Genomic DNA, 24,997 nt, shown 5'->3' with positions numbered 1-24,997 from the left:
TCACATCAAGAGAATTCAGGTCACAACATAAACATGTCTATGGTAACAACAATGGAGAATTTCTAAATGAAATCAAAGCAGTACCTGGTATGCATTTTCATAATACCTTTCACTTGAAGAGCCAAGTACATTAGGAGAACTTTATCTCAATAATCCTTAGAGATAAGTAAAGGGACCTGACAGAATGACTTGTATAGATAGGGTAACATAACTAGGTTGTTAACACCCTGTTGCCTTGCCTAGTATTTAAATAGCCACCCATGGACTGTACCCACCAGGATCCTCTGAGATTTTCCAAGCAAGAATATTGGAGTGGGTTGCCATTCCCTTCTCCAGGAGAACTTCCCAACCCAGGGATCGAACCCAGTCTCCAGAGTTGCAAGCAGATTCTTTACCATCTGAGCCACCAGGTAAGGCTATGAATAGTTAGGCTACTTTGCCTTAACAAACCATTGTTTTAATGACATAATGGAATATTTGTGCTCTGACAGGAGAACTCACATTTTCACATCACACTAACATTAGTAAGCACAGTATGGAGAAAGTTTAACCAAATTTGCCAATATGCACTTGGCTTTGAACTTTCCAACCTCTCTCTTTTGTAATCTTGCTTCCTCTTTGTTGTCTGTCTCCCCATTGCCCTCACCTCCCTTGCTCTAAAGCTAGTAAAAGACTGAAAACTCAATTACATTACAGCATTGGAACTTAATAGATCAGCTCCCCTAGGACTCCAGGCATTTTGAAAGACAACAGCTTAACCCAAAGAAAGTGGTTACACCACTTTCTGATATGGAGAAAGATTTATTTTGGAGGTGGAAAGCCTTCCATTCCTGTTCCCTTAAATAACATGTAGATGATTACATATTCTACTTTCAGCTCTAGAGGGAAAAGTTTGCAACTAAAGAAGGCAGAGAAAGTAATGGTAAAGGAAAAGAGGATGAGGGAAGACTTAGTTTTCAAGGAGAGAAGGAAAAGAGGGCAGAACCTTATCTTTTCCACATCTGTAAATCACTGTAATTTGTGGAAATTAAATGTACACTTTAAGCATTTATTCAGTATTAACCAATGATGAAGCCTATTTGGGCCTCATTTTTTGTCAGAACAGCTGTAATTAATAGCACAGAATAACATTTTATAGAACGGACTGTGTCTCCGTCCCCCCTTTTTCCTCCCCTACACACTCTATTAAGGATCCGAGCCCAAAGCTAACACTGCATTATGTGCTCATCCCATGTGTCTTTTCATGGCCTCACACCAGTGTTTGCTCTGCCCCTTGGTCTGAAAACATCTTCCCTTATTGCTCTGCCCCTTGGTCTGAAAACATCTTCCCTTATTGCTCTGCCTGTTGAACTTACATTCACCCGATGAGACCCCATTCAAATGTTAGCCAAGAGGTCTTCTCCAAAAGCTCTTTTTGCTCTGAGTAGGACCAATCCCTTCCTCCACTATACTCATCATCTTGTGTAACTAATATATAGTAATAGGTCTCTCTGCTCCCCAGAATGCGAATTATTTCAAGTTGGGACCAGGTCTTACCTATCTATCTATTTATTTATATTTTCAGTGTCTGATGCTCTTATGTACTGGGTATAATAAATGCATGTACATTTATCATATAAGAAATATAGTTTCATAAATGAGACAAAATTTAGACAGAAGAGAGCAAGATGGTATGATGTACCAGGCTAAGAAAATTAAGGTTAGGTAACTACTGAATTCAACAAATATTTACTTAACACCCAGGAGTAAGGAATTGTGTCCCAGGATTACGAGGATAAATAGAACATGAGACTTTGAGGTGCTCACAGTCCACCTTATAGATTATCTTTCTCTGTGCATAGCAGTACCCTGGTTTAGGTATCACCTTAACATGTTTCTCACAACCTGTGAGGTAGGTCATGATTTTCATTTTTACCAAGATGGAAATAGAGGGTTTGAATTTTTAGGTTTTCTGACTCCCAGATTGGAGTCTTTCTTTCCCACTACCTCAGTGTTTCTCAAAATTTTCCACAGGAGTACACTTTCACAGGGAGAACAGACTTATAATCTTCAGGGTTGAGAAACAGAAGCTCAAAATCTAGTATGCTCTATTGAAAATTCATGATTACTAGAATGTTTTCCATTACTTCTCAGTGAGTCAAACTGAAGGTCTGAGGAAATGAACCACAGTGATTTTAGGTCCCGGAGGGGCCTTAATACAGTTTCATAACAAGAGCGGGGGCAAACAAATTTCAGAAACACCATGGGCACACTGCTGCCTTCACTCAAGGTGTCTGGGTTTGGCTTGAGTCCTCACCCACGATTCTGAGTAACTTCATCAGATTTCTTTCAGGTTTCTACTAGTATAACTAACTATATTCACTGCCCTGTCCGAAAACGGTAACAAAACCGCACACTCTACTCCCAGATTTTAAGTGAGTGGTGGGGGCCGACGATTTACAGCCTTCCAGCAAGGATGTCCATTCTAGCAATAAGATCTCTTCAATCTGATACTATTTGCCAATCCATTCTTCTCATTGCTTGTTGAACCTAAGAGCTGGAGATGTCTCTTCCAACCGCCTTTCTATGGGGTCTTTGAAGGCCCCAGATTCAACGACGCCCTTTCGTCAGCACCGCCGCTAGAGGGCAGCCCAGGATCGCAGCTCTGCTGTGCCCTCTAGTGGCTGGTGGGCTGACATGCTCTTTTATGGAACCTATAAAACCCTCAAAAGTTGCACTCGGGAAGTCAGCCTGTGTGACACCCGGCAGCGAAATTTTAAAAAACCGTCCTGGTTCTCAGCTTCCTTTTCTTAAGGACTTTGGCAGACTCAGATAATTTCCCTTCTTGGATGAACCTCTCACTCCCTAGGGTCTCCCCCTCCCAGGGTGTGGCAACGTGGAGCCATCACTCTCTCTTGGCAAGGTAAAAAATTAGAACCTGGGGGACTTCGGGACTTTGCCCAAAGTGTTTTTACTTCCTCCATCTTCTTCATGGATATAGAGCTTATATAGGCATCCAAGATCTTTCGATATAACCTCTTTTTCGGCATGAGACTTCAGGATTCAAATCCTACTCCCTCATTTACTATTTGGGTCACTTTAAGACAGTTAACCTCACTAAGCTTCTGGTTCATCTGTAAAATTGAGAGAATAGTACCTACGTTATGCAGTTTGCAGATGGTAATGTAGAGAAAATGCTAGGTCTTGCACAGGGAAGGTGTGCATTCGTTATTAGCATTAGCTGTTTTTATTCCTCAAAGCTTCGGTCTAGGGCACACCATGTCTATCAATTTGGTACAGGGGAAAAAAAAAAAAAGCCTACCTTTACATAGGACCCAAGGGTACGTGTGCAAAAATGAATTAATAACTTAACTTTCTAAAAGTGGCTAAGCTAACAGTGACCTTAGCTTATGGAAAGGGGGGCTCGTTGTGTGACAGAATCAGTGCCATGGGCTTCAGGGTGCAAAGGAATCCAACAGGCCTAGAATCCTCATGAAAGAGCTATTTTGCACACAGGTGTCCTTCCTCTTTCCTTGTCCCTGTGCTCCCACCACGTGTAAGAACTCAGCGAATCTGGGAGTGGATTCTGTGAGGTAGGCCTGGGGGCACGGTGGTGCAAAAGCAAAAGGGTTCCAGGCCAAGGCAGGGAACGGAGAACTCCAAAGGCCAAGAAACCCAAGCCAAGCAGATTCCCCACACCCAGAAGGAGTCTAAAAGGTGGCAAAGACTCGCTGCCCAAAGTCCAAGCACTGCAGGAAAGTGGCCAGAGAATCTGACAGGTAGAAACACGATAGAAACTGTCAGAAAAGTTAAAGCTGAAGAGCTCATAACGCCCAGAGGCCCAGAGAAAGGTCAGTATGAGCTGAGCAGCTGTTCCATCTGGTGCCAGAGACCTTGGCTGTAGTGTTCTACACCAGGCAGTTTAGGCCTCCGTGATCAGCCCCACCTAGAAAAGCCAATTCTTCTGCTCTTAAAGGGGACCTGCCTGTTTCTGGCAGGGAGCCTTACTCTCAGTGGGCAAAGCTAGCTCTTAAGGATGAGTAGCGGGGGAAGGGGCAGAGAGGACGTTCAGGGGTTCAACTGGATCCAAAAGGAAGGAGCTTGTGAATGGAGCCTGAGCCTCCATGTTGTGAGAACTACACGCGTTTCTTTCCGAGGCGGGCAGGGGCCTTGGCTGCCAGGGACCCTGACAAGCCGCGACTTGAGCTGCGCCTTGGAGACTGGGTTGGCTGGAGAGCGGTATAGAGGAGGAAGGAGGGCGTTCCTGGAAAGGGGGTGGGGTGGGGAGGGAGGTGAGAGGAACAGCAGGAGCAAAGGCACGAAGGAAGAATGAGTCTGCTGCGCGTTGAGAATGGCATGGAGACTTCACTGATTGGAGCCGAGAGTTCTTGCAGGGGGATGGAGGCAGCGATGATTGGATAGCTAAAGTGGGGCCAGATTTGGAGGGCTTTGAATGCCCGACCGAGGAGCACTCAACCCAGCTCCTGCCTCGCGATTTCCGTTCAAGACTGAATTACCTAAAGGGTGGTTAATTCCAACGGGTGTTCTTCTTTGGGGGCTTCTGAAAAGTCAGCTTATCCTCTTACCTGATTCAATTCTGTTCCTTTCACCAAGGAGAAAGTAATCCTCACTTGTCGAGGGGAGGGGAGATAATGTTGACTGATTTCACTTTACTTGCTTGGAGGATGCAAAAAAAAAAAAAAAAAAATCCCATTTCCACGCCAAATATTAAATTTGGTTTCTCCTCCTCACGCAAGTTCTCTTTCTCTCGCCAGCACCTCCCCCACGTTTTTCCTGCTCTCCACCAGCTCGGCCAGTTGCGTCCTCGGCCCCGGAGGCGCGCGTTCCGGGCGCCGCTGGCCCGCGCCCGCCCTCCGCGCCCGGGCGCCCCCCTCCGCCAGCCCCCCGCCTGCCCGCGCCCGTGCCCCGCACACACTGGTCCACGCCCCCCCCGCGGCCGAGCGGTAGGTGTTTTGCCGTCTGCGCCGGGCCGCAGTGCGGCTGCGCGCACTGGGCTGCCTCCGGGGCTGGCAGGGCAGCGGCGGCGGCGGGGCCGGGAGCGAGCGGCGGCGACGGCGGCGGCGTGGGGAGTGGCGTGGAGCCGAGCCTGGGGCTGCAGCCGCAGCGCGGGGCCCCCGGAGTAGAAAGCCCCGCGGGCGAGAAAGGAAAGGCCGGGCCGTCAGGTCGCTGAGCAGCCGTTCTCCTTGGATTTGGGGGAGCCTCGCCCCCACCCCACTTCATCTTCAGACGCCCCCTCCTCATCCCCGCCCAAGCCCCGGCCGCTGACGGCAGGAGGCGGCGGCGGCGGCGGGGGGCTGAGGGGAGCCGCCATGCCTCTCCCGCGGTGAAGCGCCCCGGCCGTGAGGAGCCGCTCGGTCTCCCCGGTGATGTCCCCCAGGCGGCAGGCGAAAGCGACTCACTCGAGCCCTGGGGTAAAGGCCTAGCTTATCCAGCTTCCTTCCTCCTCCTCCTCCTCTTCCCCTCCCCGTTCCTCTCCCCCTTCGTCCTCCCCTCCCCGTCTCTTCCCTCACCCTTCCCCGCGCCCCCATCTTCCCTCCCTCCCTCCCACCCCTCCAGCAGCGATGGCAGAGGAACAACAACAGCCGCCGCCACAGCAGCCTGATGCCCATCAGCAGCTTCCCCCCAGCGCCCCCAACTCGGGGGTGGCTCTGCCAGCCCTTGTGCCCGGGCTGCCAGGGACAGAGGCCAGCGCGCTGCAACACAGGATCAAGAACTCCATCTGGTAAGAGGATCCTCCATCGCTGGGGTAGAAAAGCCCAGGCACATTTCTGCTGCAAAGAGGGTGGGGGGCGGCGGGCTGGGGAGCGGAGGAGGGAGGCTGATACATTCGTTGAATGTGGGTCTCCGAAGTCGGGTGCGTATTTATAGGATCTCTGGAGGTGTGGGGACTTTGCATCAGCCCCTGGGCTCCGGAGCCAGAAAATGCTTTTACCCCCTCCTCAATTGCAAGTGCAGATAAACAAGTGTTTTTCACTTATGTGTAAGAGGAATATGGGTCGAAATTAAGTCATGTTGCATGATGATAGCATGAATTTGGGACTGAGAAACGTGAAATGTGTTTACTCCTTTTTGCAGTCATACTGGGAGGAAGCAGTGTATTGTGAATTTTCACCAAACAGACATTGTGCATAAGACTATTAATATGCAGCACAAAACCTAATGTGTCTCTTTCTTTCAGTTGGCTTAGCTGCTGTTTCTGGATATTTTTGCCTTCTTTATTCTGAGATTAAATTTCTCTTCCAGGGACCTTAATCTTTTTGCATTGATTGTGAAGAAAGGGTTTCCATAGTATGAGACATTTTAAGGTGGTAGTTTACACTGTAAAGTGATTTTCCAATTTTAAAGGATGCTTTCATTTAAAATAAATGTGTTGCCATTTCGTGTCTTTTTTTAGAACCCTTGGATGAAATATCCTTTGCTATTCTTGTACTTTCTTGTATAAGAATTTACAATATTTCAACATTAGATTAAACTCTGAAAGACTGGTGGCAGTCTTTTAATAATTAAAGACACTGAGTTAAGTCTGTCCTCTGTTAGAGCCATTGGAAATATTCTGTGAACATGAACTTGCATTATTTTTGTAGGATTCTTCATTAACTGACATGTTATAAAAAGTGTAGTGCTATTTTTAAAATGGAAAGCATTATTTGGAGTTTGGTCTAAGACTGCTTTTAATAGATGATTAAAAATAGAATTAAATGTGTTTTTAAAAGCTCTGATTTTATGAAATCTTACATGTTCATCATTGAATATGATTACTGAAATACCAAACCTCCTTACTTTTTATATTGCAATTTAAAAATAAATCTATCCTAAAACAACTGGCATTGTAGTACCATATTTACATATTTAAAAACAGTGACAATTTTTAAATGCACGATTAAAGTTTGTTATGTAGTAATTTTCATTAATTTATTGGCACACATCCATATTGTCATGATGCTAATATGAAGTAGGTCAGTGCAGGCTTTAATAGTTTGATACTGCACAGTATTTGGCAGCTGAGTATCTTGCTTTCAGTTTTCATTTTTAGATGAAGTTTAAATATTTTTAAAAGAATATTTTAGGGTTGACAATAGTCATGTTGTCGCCGTTTGAATAGGTCAGATAAATAGGATTGTGTGAGAGAGAGAGAGAAAGAGAAGGGTTTATTCTTCGATAGATGCCCTCACCCCCTTTTTAGAGCTATAATTTAAACGAAGAGATACTCAATATCCTGATTATCATCAAGATTTTCAGAAACCAGGTTTCTTCCCCCTAACTTAATGTTACCAGCGTCTCTGAAGTCTGAATTGAGCACGTTGGTTTTTACATTCAGGTAAGGGACATCCAAGTTAAAGGACTAAAGTATTTTAAGAAAGGCAAATTTTGAAAGTTGAATTAATAATTATATGTTTTGATTTATTGTGAGAACAATGGGGGAAAGGAGCGTTCACCTTATATTTTTAAAGTATGAGTAAGTTGTATAGGCAGCAGGCTGAAGTGTTTGAATAATAATGTAGTGGAGTGCTCTTTTGGTAAATTGTGATTTAATTCTTCTTTAATTGATAATTTATATTTACACATCTATTACAACTTAACTGCACTGATTTTAATGTGAGGAAAACTTCTAAAGTACAATGTACTTCAGTTTTTGGTACTTACTCTGAAAAAACAAAATGACAACAAACACCTTACTCCCCAAATGTACAATTTTGTAACTTCATTTTAAAATTGAACTGGCACACTAGCATTTAATTTTCAGCTTTAGAAATCCTATTTGCAAAATTATTTATTTATATTTAAAACTTTAAACATTTGTGGATCATGAACAGTGTTAGTGGCTATATTTATGTATAGCCTCATAGCCCCTCCTCCACAACACTGGATGTTGTGAATTGACCAATTCATTAAGTGACTATATAAAATAAAGACATTACAAAGTGAAAGCTCTTTCACTTCCATCTCCTCCTAAGAAATAGTATGTGTATATGTATAAAATTAAAACGACTTAATGGATAAGATCGCAGTTATTTAGATATCTCATTTCACATTTATTGAGGCAATAGTATCTTTTTACCAATTATTTTATCACTTGATAATGTTCTGAAAGATTATCAGTTTTGGACTATGTCTTATATCAACCTTTGGTATCATTACTAATGGGACTTTAAAATTACATTACACAGAAATGTGGTACTTAATAATTATCAAATGAGCTTTGCATTTGGGTTGATCATAATTTCTAAATTATTGGACTTCATGTCACAAACAAGTCTGAACTTGTCCTCATATTTTATAGATACATAGTACGTGATGTAGGCCTTTAGCTAGACAGTAAATTATTTATTACCTGTTCATAATTAATCTATTCTGTTCATTAAAGTAAAATACTGTTAGTTAAAAGTATGTCCATGGTTATTTCAAGCATTAAATGAGTGTTTGGAAAAAATATTAAGTATTCAGAGTTGATATCATGATGTTAATGATTTAACATCAGGAGCCATAATTCTTAAGATTTGGAAATACGTGTTTTTCAAGACAGTTCTACAAAATGAAGTTACTAACTTGTTAGTGTTGTAATATTTGTATAATATATTTATGGGTACCTTCAGCTTAAGTCCAAGGAATGAGCATTCACCTTTCTTGATCTCATTCCCACTCCATAGACAGAGATCCAAGTCACTTCCCTTACACAGCTCACTCGAAAGGAGAGTTATTTTCAGAGGTGTGTTTTAATACTGAATAGGCTATACAATCGTTTTTATATTTTGTAAATAATAGAAAATAATTCTGTTATAAACTTTTCATTAAAAAAGGTAAGCTAGTAACGTGCATTTTTTTTTTCCTAAATAAAGACTTATACTGGCAACCTAAAACAAAGCCACAATCTAACCTCACTGCTCACTTTAACTTACATTGCAATCCTCTTTGGTTACCTAAAAAAAGAGTACCAAAGTAAGTTTTTCCTTCCTCTTATCTACCAATGTCTTATAGTTTTTTTGGTTTTGTTTTGTTTTTTTAATTTGTATTTTAGACCAAAAAAACCTGTGATTTTCTTTCCCTTTAAAAAGTAGTTTTTCTTGAAACCCTGATAGAATAAAATTACTGTGGAAAAATTGCTTTTGAAATCTTTCCTGCCTGTTTGTGATTAGTTATGTTTAAGAATAATCATACCTGCATGGTTGGGAGGGATTAACATGTTTGAAATTAGATGGTATCATAGATAACAAACCTTTACCTATAAATTCAAAAGAAAGCCTGATGTTCCATTGTAGAAAATATTCTAATACGTATTTACCCAAGAAATTCAGGAATTCTTAGAAGTATTACTTATTATCCATTATTATTTTTATTTATATACCTCTGTTTGCAAGTAAGACCTATAAACCAAAAGCAATCCTATATGATGTGTTATTCTACTCACTTTATGGAAGGAGATAAATTGAGTGACAGGGAAGCTATAGGATTCCTCTGATTTCATTATCAGATCCTAGAAGTGGTACTGTGGCTATAGTTCCTTGTCTTTATTTAATCCTGTAAATCATACAGAGGTCTGAATCTGGTACATTTTAGATTTAGAATTTAAACCCAAATTGAGCAACTTATTTCTTAGTTGCAGTAAGCAAAGTATGGCAATTCATAAATTTTTCAGCAAAGTGTGGTGATCCATAAGTTTTCCTCTTAGTGCCATTATTTGTGCTATTTTCTGTCCCTGTGAAAACTCAGTAGTTCAGTTTTGTCCTTGGTTCTGGTTTAGGCAGTTTTTAGCTCTGTCTAAGAAATAGTTATTGTTTCTTCAACTGCAGTAGAAAACATTTACTATAAAGCTCATGACTTTAGAGTTTACTTTAACCATAAGCCTAGGATTTTCATTTTGCTTTAAAATTAGAGACTGACTAGTAGTAAATCATCTGGCTTTTAAATATTTTGAGTAGTTGTTTGACATGCTACCTGCCCTAAGTTCAGTCTGTCTTCCATACCCACACCAAAAATTTAGAGTCCTTTTTGCTTGTCTATATTGAGGCCAGCTGTGATGGTGCATCCTAGCACTGTTTCTGGTTCCAGAAAGAAGGCAGTTCCTTGCTCTCCTCTATAATCTAAAACCGATGAAATTGTCTTCCCGTTATTCAGAAAGCAAGTTAAGTAGTTTCAAGCCCCTCAACTTTACGGCCTTATTTAACTTAGGTAATGGATATGTGTGTGTATAAATAATTGACCAATTTGCTCTCCCCAGTGAGAGGTGTCTTGAATGATGTAATGTGCAGAACTGATTTGGTTTCTATCTCACTATTAGTTTTTGGTATTATTGAGGGAAATGAACTTCACAGTGGTAGGAAAGACAGAAGTATAGCTTATTGTTGTTAAAGATGGTTTGAATAAAAACTTAGGTTAAATCACTTTTTATACTAGAAAAATAATGTTACGCACTAAAATTATACAAATGAAAATAATTAAAATGAGCATTATCGTTCACTTGAATTTGAACAAGAACGGTGTGTTAAGTGCTCACCTAAGTACCTGCTGTATACAAAGTAGTATGCTAGAGACTGGCATTTGAGGAATGCCCATTCACTTGGAATATTAACCTTGTAATGTTAACCTAAGCAATAATGTGTACTAAACCCTATCTTATTCAGTTCAGGGCCAGGGAATGAGGTGACAAGTGCTAAAGCATGGTAAAAGTAGACCCCTTAGTTTCCTTGTGGATAAAATGCAAAATTTATACTAGATGACCTTGCAAGTTCCTTTAGGTTAAATTTCTATGACTCTATTACAAAATTAATATTGACAGCAATAGAAAGTATACCGAAGTACAGAGAAAGACTAACATTTAACTAATCAGCAGTCAGCAGAACATTTTCATTGGACGAATTACTAGCTTTTGCTGGTATTTCCTTGGGTGCTAGCCCATGAGGACTACCTGAAGGTGTAATTCACTTGTTACCTTGTGCAAGACTTCTCTTACATGAGATTCAGTCTGCAAATGTTTATTGAGCATATATTACATTTACAGTATTCTAAGAGCTGTTGTTGATTATGCAAAAATATGTAAGACTATGTAGTACTCCCCATTGTTGGGGAGTTTACTAGTTGTTGGTTAAGAGATTGCACTAGGAGATTGTTTGTGTGGTTGTTTTATTTATAAAGAGGTATTCAATACTTATAAGCACCTCATAGGAACTTTTTTTCCTGTAGTAATATTTTAAGGCAGTGGTGAGTGTTATATTGTAAATTTGGTTATGTAAATAAGAAAGATGTGTATTCTCTTCAGAATAGTTAGTTGAGTGTTGAATTGAGCTTCACAGGTTTATTCATCAAGGGTAGACATTTTAATTCATAGTTGTGACCGAGTGTTCTTTATAAGTACTATAAAGAACAAGACAATAAGATACTTTGACCAAACTAGACCACTTTGTCCAGTGCCTCCTTTTCCACCAGTCTCTTTGCATTTGGTCTTTTTAGTTGTTTTCTCATCTGCTTCCTTGAGAGTTCTAAGAGTTCAGGTTAAAGATGAGCAGTATGGACCAATAGAAGGAAGACTCTTCCTGTCCTGGGCAGAATATTAAACAAGGAACAATAAGCCTTAATGCACTTAATTGCAGACTCTGAGATTAAGATAGTTAACACTTAACCTTATCCTACATGAATACAAACTTTAAAACATGATTTAATTTCTCTTTCTTGAGACATTTACTTTTTTCTGTTTCATGGACTGTATACTTCCTATTTGTAAGAGGAAATAGAAAACAATGAGGTTTACCTAATTATGCACCTCTATCAGGCATCTGTTACAGGAGCTTCTATATATATTAGAAGAATATGTGGGAGGTAAGGTTTTATATCTTAGAACAAACAGAAAACATCCAGATATATTCCTTGCTATTTGCACGCTATTTGGTTTCTTGATTCAGAGAGTGATAGGTCAGAGTGACAGATTCCAGTCTGTTATGTTTTGGAATTTGGGGAAGCAAAAGTCCATATGCTGTGAAATACCATCTCCTCCAAATAGCTTTATCTCGAAAAAAAATTACCCGAACCCATCCTGGTCTGGATTTGAATAGGAAGGGTTCAGATAGCAAAAGACACCTTTGCACTCATTGTGACACAAGGTTCACGTTGACTTGAACTTGCAAATGCTGCAAGTCTGATTGATGAGTGATGCTTACCAAGGGCGCGGGAATAGGAAGTGGTGGTACATGTGCCTGTAATTACCACCCCTTTTCTTTCTGAAATCTGTGATTTTTAGAATTTGAGCTCGATTATAGGTAAAGTATCAGAACTATTGGTTATCTTGGACGGTGGTCCCTAGAGCTTTATGGGAGGGTTGCCAGCTTTGCTGTCTGGCTTTAAGATACAAGCTAAGCATGGAGAACACTTGGGTTTGTGTTTTTCATTCTTTTCTTGTCCTTTTATTTTTCTGTGACTTGCCCAGTTTGATCATCTTTTACTGCCAGGTAGCTTTAAGATGGGAACAGGGAATTACTATATTAAGTGGCTACTTCAGTTTGTATTACCCATAACCCTTATCTTTGCTTTTATTGTGTTGTTTCTCTGCTTAGGTCTGTGCAGGTGTTTTTACATGCTACCTTAAAAACCCATTTCGTTTTTCTGATGATGCGTTTTAACTTTTAAGATCCAACCCATGTGCCACTGCTTCCATGAAACTTCTCCTGGCTCCTCAGGAGCAATGATCTAAGGTGTATAAATTAATTTTTTTCATTAATTTAGACTGGCCTTACCTGAGATAAATCCATTTTAGTAAACTTTTACTGAATTTAAATGAAATATTCTCATTTTCCAATATGTAAAGTTTATAGTAATACAGAGACTGGATATACCTGAAACAGAGCAACCACTATATAATAAGTAGTTTACAGTGTGACAGTAAAATACTATTTGTATATGGAATAGCCAAGAACTTGCTGTTGTTTTGCAATATACATAATATTTTTAAAATGTAATTGGATAAGAATGTCACTTCAGTAATATCTTGCTTGCAACAAAGCTGGTGCTTCTGGGAGGTTGGGAAATGTATTAGAACAAGGTGCTTCAGTTAAACGTAAGTGAATACTTCCTTACTTTGATTGCATTCATTAGATTTATTAATTTGCATTTGTGTAAAAGCAATCTATGATCAAAAAATTAACTCAGATTATTAAATGCATGATCCCTTTTTCTAAAGCAGAAGACATTAGCAAGCATTGTTTGGGCAAATTCTGTACGCATGAGTTTCAAAAAAGTGAGAAAAATCAACGCCTTTCCTATGTTTACATAATCAATTCAATGCCCATTTATTTTAATGTCTAGTACATACTGGCATAAGTAAGTGTTAGTCATTCAGTCATGTCTGACTCTTTACGACCCCATGGATGGTAGCCCACCAGACTGTTCTGTCCATGGATTCTCCAGACAAGAATACTGGAGTGGGCTGCCATACCTTTCTCCAGGGGATCTTCCTGACCTAGGGATTGAACCTGGGTCTGCTGTATGGCAAGCACATTCTTTACTGTCTACGTCACCAGGGAAGCCCTCATACAGGCCTATGAAGATTAAAAAGCAGTGAGACGCTGGCTCTGCCTCACATTCACCCTGTGTGTAGTCATATGCAACAGGATTGAACTTAATAAAGGTTAGAGTTTGTGAATGCAGTGATGATGTAATCGATGGTAGAAACAAATACAGAATTGAGATGAATGAGAGATTCAGTGAGGACATAATAGTTTTATTGGCAAAATGCAGGATCATGGCCTTAACAAAAAATCAAAGGATGGGCTTTTGATCCAAATACATTTAACAGTTTGCTTACTGGGAGATCTTTATTCCCACTATCAGGAATTAATTGTTGATGAAAGTAAGCCTTGCCAGTAATGAGACTAATTAGAGGAGAATAGCTTAGGACAAAACTTGCTTGATTGAAGAGTGGGGTGTTCACCCGTCACAATCCTCTCATCTAAATTTTAATGCACAAAGGTAGAAGCAATAATATAAAGTAATAATAGAGAAGAAAAGGATGGAGGTGGGTGGAGCTGGGCCAGAGGACCAGAACTGTTCTGATAGCAGTCTTGGCAAGGAACTGTGTATCCTGAATTGACTCAGTGAATGATGCCACTTCATGAAGAGGATTAGAATATTTAATGTAGGGTCCCTCATGTATCTCATTCAGCGCGTATCTTGGCTCCTATATCTTGGCACCTATATCTATATACTTTTCTATTATTGGAGGCAGTTTTCTTTCCCCTTTGGATTCATGTGTGTCCATAGGGAGTTTGTTTTTTAACACATACCCCTTTTCTGTCAGCATCATCAAACTGTTCTTTTCCAAAGGCTGCTTTTTCTGTGACTTATTTTCCAGGCAAGAATACTGGAGTGGGTTGCCATTGCCTTCTCCATACATGGTTAGGACTTCCTTAAGTCAGCAGCAAGCAACCTTGGAGGTTTTGCAGTAAAACAAACAGTTGATCTCTGAAAAACCTAAGGAGCTGATTCATAGTTGTAAGAAAAAAGTAATTAGGTAAATGAAGAATGTAAATGCTCATTTTAAAGAAAGAATAACATAAACTATTAACAAATATTCAGAGATCTTTACTTGGAATGATGAACACAAATATAGCAGAAAAGTACTGATTTTCTGACTACTAAGAAAGGATTTGAGAAATCTAGTAATCATTGCTAGGCAGTCTTACTATTTCCTTATCCCTTTACCTTCCTTCAGTCCCTTAGGTATTCCATTGTATGATATGCAAGCCCACTCAGATTTTTGGTGGATTAAGTTTGAACATATATTTTTAATGCATTAACTGTGCCTGCACTTAGGTGGTAGAACAATGTGTGATTCCCACCCCTGCCCCCCGCTTTGTTATTTTCTCCAAATTTTTAAAAATGAGCAAGTATTTTTAGTTTGAAAAAATATCCAAACAAATAAAATAATGCCCTTTGTCTACCCTGCTGTTGCCTTTTGCTGCTATCTTTCCTTCAGATCTTTTCTCTGTTTTACCCTTTTTAATTCCTGCAATCTGGCTTCCTGCTCTCCTTGCCAATTCAGTGACCTTTTTTTGAGTCTTTATTTTTCATTTTGTCTCTTTTCTTTTCTTCTTATTATTAAGATTCCTTCATACTTGGGAAATTTTCATTCATTCATTTTTGAGAGTCACCTTTGGATCAGCTACTCAGAGACCAGGCATTAGGGATTCCATGAGCAAGGATATAGGATCTCTGATTTGGGGACATTACTTCTTCTGATTAATATTTTATCTTTTCTGTGTCTTTCCTCTAGATGCTTTTTAATTATGAATATCCAACCACTTATTTCTCAGCCATGCATTCTTTTTTTCTTTTTATGTCTTTGCTAAAGTCAAGAAATAGGCTGACCAGACAGCTCTAAGCACATCTACTCATTCATTCGCCAGAGTGCAGGTTGCCCCCAGTGTCATCTTAAACTTGGCCTGTTCACGCTAACCCTTCTTCTGTGCTATGATGCCTTGCCACTTCAATTTGCTTTCTTTCCAGTTACTCTAGTCCTTTGGTAGTAGGTATCACTGTTCCCTCATTCTGTCAGGCCAGCAATATTGGTTTCATATTTGACTTTGCTCTCTTATCCCTTACCCAGAATTTTAACTTGTTGCCAAGTTTGCCTTGTCACTTAAGTTTTTCCCTATCTTCCTATTTCTACTGCCAGGATCATAGCTAAGTGCTTTACCATCTCATTCCTGGATTATTACAGCAGCAAAATAGCTGTTCTCTGCCCCTAGCCTTTCCCCCCGACTCAAGTATGCTGTATATTGCTGCCAAAGTAAGTCTTCTGAAGCATCTTTTTTAATGTACTTCCCTTCTAAAACCTATAGTAATTTCATCTTGCCTGCTGTATCATGTCTGAGTGTTTGTAAGGTTTCAAAGGCCTGTGTAGGGACTTCTCTGGTGGTCCAGTGGTTAAGAATCCACCATCCATTGCAGAGGACATAGGTTTGATCCCTAGTCAAGGAACTAACATCCCACATGCCTTGGGACAACTGAGCTCATGCGCTTCAACTACTGATCCTGAGCACCACAACTAGAGAGAAGCTGGCACGCTGCGAGAGAGATCGCATGTGCCGCAACTGAGGCTCAATTCAGCCAAATAAATATTAAAGAAAAAAACAAAAGCCTGTGCAATCTAGCCCTGTACAATCCATCCAACACTGTTCCTTACTGTTCGCAAGCATTTGATCCACTTCAGTGCAGGAGGCACTTTCCTATTTGCCTTATATCTTGTGGTCCTGCTCTGTATCTTTTCTAGAATCTCTACCCCCCTGTGTCCAAATCCTGCTTAATCACATTTCAACTAGCCTGAAGTCCTATCTCAAGTCATTGTACTATTCATCATTCTTTACTCTAGTCCACGTATGCTTTTTCTTGATCTCATATCATATATTGAGGTCTGTACAATTTAGCAATCAGTGTTATTTTTTTCTTATGCTATTTATTATTATTATTATTTTCCTATGCCATTTATTTATTATTATTATTATTATTATAGGTCTTCTTGCCTTGTGTGGGCTTTCTCTGGTTGTGGTGTGTGGGTTTCTCTTGTTGCAGTGTGCGGGCTTAGTTGCCCTGTAGCGTGTGGACTGTCAGCTCCCAGACCAGGGATTGAACCCACATCCCCTGCATTGGATGGCGAATTCTTAACCACGAGACCACCAAGGGAGTCTTGCCTATGCTGTTTTAATAAAGAACAAGTTCTTTGAAGCTAAGGGCACCATCTTTTGCATCTTTTTATTTCTCATGTGACAATAGGTACTATTGCATACCATTTTGTTTACTATATTCTTAAAGATAATTTGTTTTTTTCTACATATTAATGTTTCCCTATTTGATATATTTAATGTCTTAATTTTCACCCCAAACAAGTTACTAAACTCATGCTGCATTTTGTATAGTAGAGGCATTATATCAGTTGGTTTTTTTTTTAATTATATTGGTGAAACTGGAAAAAATCATGCATTTTGAGTTTCACTTCTACTGGTCAAATATTTTTTTACTATATTTAGATTTTAAAACTATATATCCCAAGTGAGATATGCTCATTTAAATATCTCATTTAAAAAGTGCTGAGCAGAACTTCCCTGGTGACTCAGTGGTAAAGAATCCTCCTGCCGGTGCAGGAGACACAAGTTCAGTCCCGATCCAGGAAGCTCCTACATGCTGTGAAACAACTAAGCCACATTCGCCACAACTGTTGAGCCTGTTCTCTAGAGCCCAGGAGCTACAACTGCTGAAGCCCTCACACCGTAGAGCCCACGCTCTGCAACAAGAGAAGACACCTCAATGAGAATCCTGTGCACCGCAACTGGAGAGTAGCTTCTGCTCACCACAACTGAAGAAAAGCCTGAGCAGCAATGAAGACAGCACAGCCAAAAATAAATAAATAAAATTATTTAACAGAAAATACGGAGCAGGTGACTACTGCATAGTTAAGCAGCCTTTCATGGATCAGTGTATGTAGTAGAATTGACCCTTGAACAACTTGGGTATAAACTGGGCAGGTCTACATTCATGTGGAATTTTTTCAATAAATACATGATATGGTACTACACCCCATGGTTGTTTGAATCCGTGGATATAGAAGCACAGATACTTAGGGTGACTGTATAAACATTTACTCAGGTTTTTGATTGCACAGGGGTAGGCATCCTTGACCTCTGCATTGTTCGGAGGTCAACTGCATTTAGTTAGGGTTTTCTGGACTGATCAGCTGTGTCCCAGCTTAGTTCTCAAGAGATCAACTTGGACTTTTGAAGACCCCCTTGACATTAAAGCTATCTCCCTGGAGATAGCTTCTTTTAAGTTTGGTCCTGGTGAAAGATTTGACCAGCTTATTGTAGAGGCCAAGATCCAAAGCTAAAGTAACTTGTTGAGTCATAGCTAAAACCCAAAGACAGCAAAGGAAACCTGTGAGTGAGGGCAAGTAACTGAGGGAGGTGGATTTAACTGGAAATAAAGGAGGCAATGACCAAAATAGGAAAATAATAATGAGGACCTGAAGTGTTTGCAATTCATAAACAGGCTACCCTGCTGAGCCTGTTTATCTGACATAGAACCTTTTTTGTTTATTTGGTCTGATATTCTTTCAGAGAGGTACAGCAACTAGTTTATCTTTTTTTTTTTTTCCATTTATTTTTATTAGTTGGAGGCTAATTACTTTACAATATTGTAGTGGTTTTTGCCATACATTGACATGAATCAGCCATGGATTTACATGTGCTCCCCATCCTGATGCCCCCTCCCACCTCCCTCTCCATCCCATCCCTCTGGGTCTTCCCAGTGCACCAGCCCTGAGCACTTGTCTCGTGCATCCAACCTGGGCTGATAATCTGTTTCACCCTTGATCCTGTACTTGTTTCAATGCTATTCTCTCAGAACATCCCACCCTCACCTTCTCCTACAGAGTCCAAAAGTCTGTTCTGTACATCTGTGTCTCTTTTTCTGTTTTGCATATAGGGTTATCATTACCATCTTAAGACCCCTTAAGCTTTAAACTTGCATTTATATGATGCTACTTGGTTTGTTGAGCAGAGAAGAGAAGAGAAGCAAAAGGCAAAGGAGAAAAGGAAAGATACATTGATCTGAATGCAGAGTTCCAAAGAATAGAAAGGAAAGACAAGAAAGCCTTCCAAAGTGATCAATGCAAAGAAATAGAGGAAAACAATAGAATGGGAAAGACTAGAGATCTCTTCAGGAAAATTAGATACCAAGGGAACATTTCATGCAAAGGTGGACACAATAAAGGACAGAAATGGTAGGGACCTAACAGAAGTAGAAGACATTAAGAAGAAGTGGCAATTTCATATCAATGTATGACAAAACCCACTGAAATGTTGTGAAGTAATTAGCCTCCAACTAATAAAAAAAAAAAAAGAAGAAGAAGTGGCAAGAATACACAGAAGAACTATACAATAAAGATCTTAATGACCGAGATAACCACGATGGTGTGATCACTCACTCAGAGCCAGACATCTTGGATTGTGAAGTCAACAGAAAGCATCACTACTAACGAAGCTAGTGGAGGTGATGGAATTCCAGTTGAGCTGTTTCAAATCCTCAAAGATGATGCTGTTAAAGTGCTGCAGTCAATATGCCAGCAAATTTGGAAAACTCAGCAGTGGCCACAGGACTGGAAAAGGTCAGTTTTCATCCCAATCCCAAAGGAAGGCAACACCAAAGAATGTTCAAACTACTGCACAGTTGTGCTCATCTCACACGCTTGCAAAGTAATGCTCAAAATTCTCCAAGCGAGACTTCAACAGTACAGGAACCAAGAACTTCCAGATATTCAAGCTGGTTTTAGAAAAGGCAGAGGAACCAAAGATCAAATTGCCAACATCCGTTGGATCATAGAAAAAGCAAGAGAGTTCCAGAAAAATATCTGCTTTATTGACTATGCCAAAGCCTTTGACTGTGGATCACAACAAATTGTGGAAAATTCTTAAAAGAGATGGGAATACCAGGCCACCTGACCTGCCTTTGAGAAACCTGTATGCAGGTCATGAAGCCACAGTTAGAACCACACATGAACAGACTGGTTCCAGATTGGGAAAGGAGTACATCAAGGCTGTATATCATCACCCTGCTTATTTAACTTATATTCAGTGTACATCATGCGAAATGCTGGGCTGGATGAAGCACAAGCTGGAATCAAGATTGCCAGGAGAAATATCAAGAACCTCACATGTGCAGATGACACCACTCTTATGGCAGAACGCAAAGAGGAAGTAAAGAGGATCTTGATGAAAGTGAAAGAGGAGAGTGAAAAAGCTGGGTTAAAACTCAACATTCAAAAAACAAAGATCATGGCATCCGGTCCCATCACTTCATGGAAAATAGATGAGGAAACGAAACAGTGACAGACTATTTTCTTGGGCTCCAAAATCACTGCAGATGGTGACTGCAGCCATGAAATTAAAAGACGCTTGCTCTTTGGAGGAAAAGTTATAACCAACCTAGACAGCGTATTAAAAAGCAGAGGTATTACTTTGCCGACAAAGGTCTGTCTAGTCAAAGCTATGGTTTTTCTAGTAGTCATGTATGGATGTGAGAGTTGGACTATAAAGAAAGCTGAGTGCCAAAGACTTGATGCTTTTGAACTGTAGCGTTGAGGACTCTTGAGAGTTCCTTAGACTGCCAGATCCAACCAGTCCATCCTAAAGGAAATCAGTCCTGAATATTCATTGGAAGGACTGATGCTGAAGCTGAAACTCTGTTAATTTGGCTACCTGGTGCGAAGATCTGACTCACTGGAAAAGACCCTGAATCTGGAAAAGATTGAAAGCAGGAGGAAAAGGGGTCAACAGAGGATGAGATGGTTGGATGGCATCACCAACTCTGTGGACATGAGTTTAAGCAAGCTTAGGTAGTTGGTGATAGACAGGGAAGCCTGGCGTGCTGCGGTTCATGGGGTCACAGAGTCGGACACGACTGACTGAATTGAACTTGGTGTGTTAGAACAGTGATTGTCAAATTGTGGTTATACTAGCATCACCTGGAGACTTGGTAGAGCTGTAAATTTGGGGGCTCTACCTCATATTTACTGTAACAAACTCTGGGGGCATGACCAGCAATCTGTTTTAGTAACCTTTCAGGTGATAGATACTGAGGTTAGAGAGTCACTGGCTTACAGGGGATATCTTCTAATAAAATATTAAGCCCAAGTCTTCTCTGTGGCAGAGCTTTAGTATTCTCAATTCTTGAGTACCTCAGGAAGTGTTAGTAGCTCCTTTATTTTAGTTTTCATAATATTTGAATATAATTCTGCTATAGCATCGTTTACTGTGTGTTGCAAAAGATTTCCACTAAGTCGAAATCTTTAGTTTCAGTGATGAATTGATGAATAAAAATGAAACAGATAGTGCTTAGTCATCGTCATACTCAGCCCTGGTTGACAATTAAAGGACACACAAACACCCACAGACACAATGCCAGGGACCACGTGTGCAAGAAAATAGGAGATTTATAATACAGGAGTCAGCAAGGTTTTGCTCCCAAGGGCCAAATACTAAATATTTTTTACTTTGTAGTACCTAGAATCTCTGTTGCAACTACATTACCCTGCCACTGTATTAGGAAAGTGCCATCAACAATATATAAATGAATGGGTATGGCCAAATTTATCTCCCTGCTGGCAGGATTTGGCCCTTGGGCAGTAGTTTGTAGACCCTGTATACCACTGCTACCTGAGAAAACTGTGCAAGGAATATAGATAACCATTTTAAATCTTCACTCTCTTACATTGACAAAGAATGGACAGTAGTTAGGTATTAATTGTCTTATAATTCTACCTTGGGTAAAACCAGGATTATATGCAAATCATAATAGAATGCTAATGAGTGTTATGTTTCAGTTATAGTCTTACCTCAGCTCCCAGTGATGATGATGATAAAGTCTATTGACTTTTGGTTTCTGGTCTAACACATAAAAGAGTTTGAAAGTCTTCATTCCTGTTGTCACAACAAGAATAAAAGAAGGGGAAGAGTAGCTATTTTGAAATACATCCAGAGCTCTCTGTTCTCTTTAACAAGACCTGCCTCAAGGGAAACTTTTACCAGAGCTAACAACCTGAGACTTTGTTGTTGTTTAGTCGCTAAGTTGTGTCCACCTCTTTTGTGACCCCATGGACTGTAGCCCGCCGGACTCCTCTGTCCATGGGATTTCCCAGGCAAGAATACTGAGTGGGTTGCTATTTCCTTCTCCAGGGGATCTACCTAATCCAGGGATTGAGCCCATGAGTCCTGCATTGGCAGGTGGATTCTTTACCACTGAGCCACTTACTAAAGGTTAATTGACCAGAGGGAAAGAAAATACCCAACTCTAGCCCCCTCTAGTCTTCCATGTGGGGGACGGAAATAACCCCACTCAAGCCCACTAAAAGACCTGAGACCTAATCATAGGACAATAGAATCCCCCCTGCAATTTTACCACATCAGTAGTGCTTCTGTATAATAATGGGATTAAAGCTAAAACAACTGTAAGCCTCAGACCTTATTTAATAAGTACATTATTATAGGTACTCGTAAAGACAACACGGGAGACAAAAACAAGTATGTTAGAGAAAATTTTAGCTTCAGACACCACAGCAGTGGCAAATTAATGCAGTCTAACCTAAGCCAGATGCACATAAAACCTCACAGTAAAGAGCTATCTCAATTACTTTCACCAACATCATCATGTCTGTCTTTCAACAAAAAATTGTAAGGCATACTAAAAGGCAAAAGCCACAATCTGAAGAGGTAAACCAAGCATCAGAATCAGACTCTCACATGATACAGATTTGGGGATTATCAGACTGAATTTAAAAACACTATATGCTAAGGGTGCTAATGGAAAAAGTGAACAGCATGCAAGAACATATGGGTAATGTAAGCAGAGAGGTGGAAACTCAAAGAAAGAACCAAAAGGAAATGCTAGAAGTCAAAAATACTGTAACAGAAATGGAGAATGCCTTTGATGGGTCCATCAGTAGACTGACTGGACATGACTGAGGAAAGAATCAGTGAGTGTGAAGATACGTAAATAGAAATTTCCAAAACCAAGATGCAAAAAAAAAAAAAAAAAAAAAAAAAGATGCAAGGTGGAAGAAAGAATAAAAAAAAGATGTAACAGAATATCTGAGACTGTGGGATGATTATGGAAAATGTAACAGGTAGTTGGAATACCAGAAGAAGAAAGAAAAAAAGGAACAGAAGAAAATATTTGAACTTTTTAACGGCAGAATTTTCCCAGCTAATGACAGATACCATACCACAGATCCAGGAAGCTCAGAGTACCAAGCCAGATAAGTAACAAAAATATCTACACCTAATGAAAGTGAAAGTGAAAGTCCCTTAGTCATATCCAACTCTGTGATCCCATGGACTGTACCCTCCATGGAATTCTCCAGACCAGAATACTGGATAGCCGTTCCCTTCTCCAGTGGTTCTTCCCAACTCAGGGATCGAACCCAGGTCTCCCAGATTGTAGGTGGATTCTTTACCAGCTGAGCCACAAGGGAAGCCCAAGAATACTGGAGTGGGTAGCCTATCCCTTCTCCAGCGGATCTTCCCAACCCAGGAATCAAACCGGGGTCTCCTGCATCGCAGGTGGATTCTTTACCAACTGAGCTATCACACCTAATATCTACACCTAAACTGCAGAAAATTAAATACAAAGAGGATATCTTGAAAGAAGTCAGAGGAAAATAACCATCTTACCTACAGAGGAACAAAAGTAAGAATTGCATCATTACATCAGACTTCTCTTCAGAAACCAAATAAGCAAGCAACCAATAGAGTAGAGTAAAATATTTAGCACTGAAAGAAGAAAATTGGAATTCTGTATCCAGTGGAATTATCCTTCAAAAGTGAAGGAGAAATAAAAGCTTTCTCAAACCAACAAAAATGAGAGGATCTGCTTTTTAAGAAATGTTAAAAAGAAGTCCTTGAGGGAGAAGGAATGTGATATAGACCAAACACTCAGGTCTGCGTAAAGATAAGAAGAGTGAGAAGTAATAAATCAAGTTTAAATAAAATATTGTATTTTTCCTTGATTGATTTAATGACTAATAGTTCAAAATAATGTGTTTGGTGATTATAGCTGTGGGTAAGTGTAATGAATGACAATAATGTTATAAGGGACAGAAGGGAGGAACAGGGAATACTCTTAAAATTTTGTACTTGCACTAACTCAAGTGGTATATAGTGTTACTTGGAAGTGAACTTAGAGTAGTCATAAAGGTTACCTAGGGTAACCAGTAAATAGATTTACAAAGGAAGTATAATTGATACACCAAGAGAGTATAGGAAATAGAATCATATAAAATACTCGAAAGAAGAACCAAAGAAGGGAGAAAGTGGAGAAGACCAAAAAAAGAAAAAAAAAAGAAAAGGGCAATGAATAGTAAACAGTTACAAATAACGGTACATATTAATTCAACTGTATCGGTCACTTTAAATGTGAATATTCTAAATACACCAATTAAAAGACAGAAGCTGCCAGAGTAGATTTAAAAACAAGCCCCAAATTGTCTACAAGTATTATCTTTCTTATACTTTGGTACTTTATCCTTTAGTAACCAATTACTTGTAAAATATCTCAGGAATATGTTGTAACACTAAATTCAAGAAACTTTGCTGTAAAAGTTACAAGCAAAAGGTGAGCAATTTAAGAGCTCAAGGGAGCGTGGCCTTGTTTTGTGCCCAGTTTTGTCTATAAACTATTTAATATTCTCCATTTAAAATTAATTTTATAGTAAAGTAATTATTGAGCATTTCTTGTGTAGATTCTAATTTTATTCTGATTTTTAAATAGCTTTAATGAGATAATTTGCATACTGTTAAGTTCATCTGTTTTAAGCATACAGTTCAGTGGTTTTAGTGTATTTGCAGAGTTTTCAATCACCATGATCTAATTATAGATGTTTTAATCTTTTTAAGCAACTGACAAATGAACTATATTGACTAGAAGTAGAAAGATTGTTTGTCTAATTGTAATTTTGAAGGGTCAAAGGCAGTAGGAGCATTTGAGGTAGTGTTTTTGTTTTATATGTTGATAGATACTTAACGGTAGGACATGGGTTTCTAAAAACTCAGAGATGAAGTTGCATTTGTCTCAACTCTTTTTCTCTGCAGTCTTTGCTTGTCTTCATCCTCTATGGACCAGTCTTTCATTACTTTAGGTATTTGTCTAATTATTGCTTTGAGCTTCATCATAACTGGTTAAATACTTGTGTGGGTCTTGTTATGGCACACATTTAAGACATGACTATTTTATGTATTTGTAATTATAAAGCACAATGTGTCAGTTGTCACTGTTTTCTTTAACATATTTTTGAACAAATGAGGTAATTGTACTATCCTAAATTAATTTTCTCTTTAAGATGGTTAGAAAATTTCTCTGCCGGGCATAAAAACTTACAAAATAGAATAACTTTTACCTTTAAAATCCTACATATTTAACAGTTTTAAAGTGAAAATAATCAGAATCACAAAGAGGCAGTCCAGTGCGGTGG

General features: G+C 39.6%; 2 protein-coding genes across 5 annotated transcripts in view; one reads left to right on the top strand and one right to left on the bottom strand.

Annotated features, from left to right (window-relative positions):
* Positions 1-4,849, bottom strand: part of TEX9 (testis expressed 9) — a 215,917-nt gene extending 211,068 nt beyond the window's left edge. Inside the window, exon 1 of the mRNA XM_061157226.1 lies at positions 4,566-4,849. The gene's annotated coding sequence lies outside the window, so the exon portion shown is untranslated. The remainder of the gene's footprint in view (positions 1-4,565) is intronic.
* Positions 2,789-24,997, top strand: part of RFX7 (regulatory factor X7) — a 132,068-nt gene continuing 109,859 nt past the window's right edge. Inside the window, exons 1-2 of one of the 4 annotated variants that reach the window (XM_061157221.1) lie at positions 2,789-2,902; positions 5,557-5,722. In XM_061157221.1, coding sequence (XP_061013204.1) covers positions 5,562-5,722 — 161 coding nt within the window. In that variant the 5' untranslated portion in view covers positions 2,789-2,902; positions 5,557-5,561. Of the gene's footprint in view, positions 2,903-5,283; positions 5,412-5,556; positions 5,723-24,997 lie in introns of those variants that run through there. The other 3 variants (XM_061157222.1, XM_061157219.1, XM_061157220.1) reach the window with 3 other exon arrangements.

Source organism: Dama dama, chromosome 12, assembly GCF_033118175.1.
Source record: "Dama dama isolate Ldn47 chromosome 12, ASM3311817v1, whole genome shotgun sequence".
NCBI lineage: Eukaryota > Metazoa > Chordata > Mammalia > Artiodactyla > Cervidae > Dama > Dama dama.
This window is presented reverse-complemented; position numbering and strand designations above follow the sequence as displayed.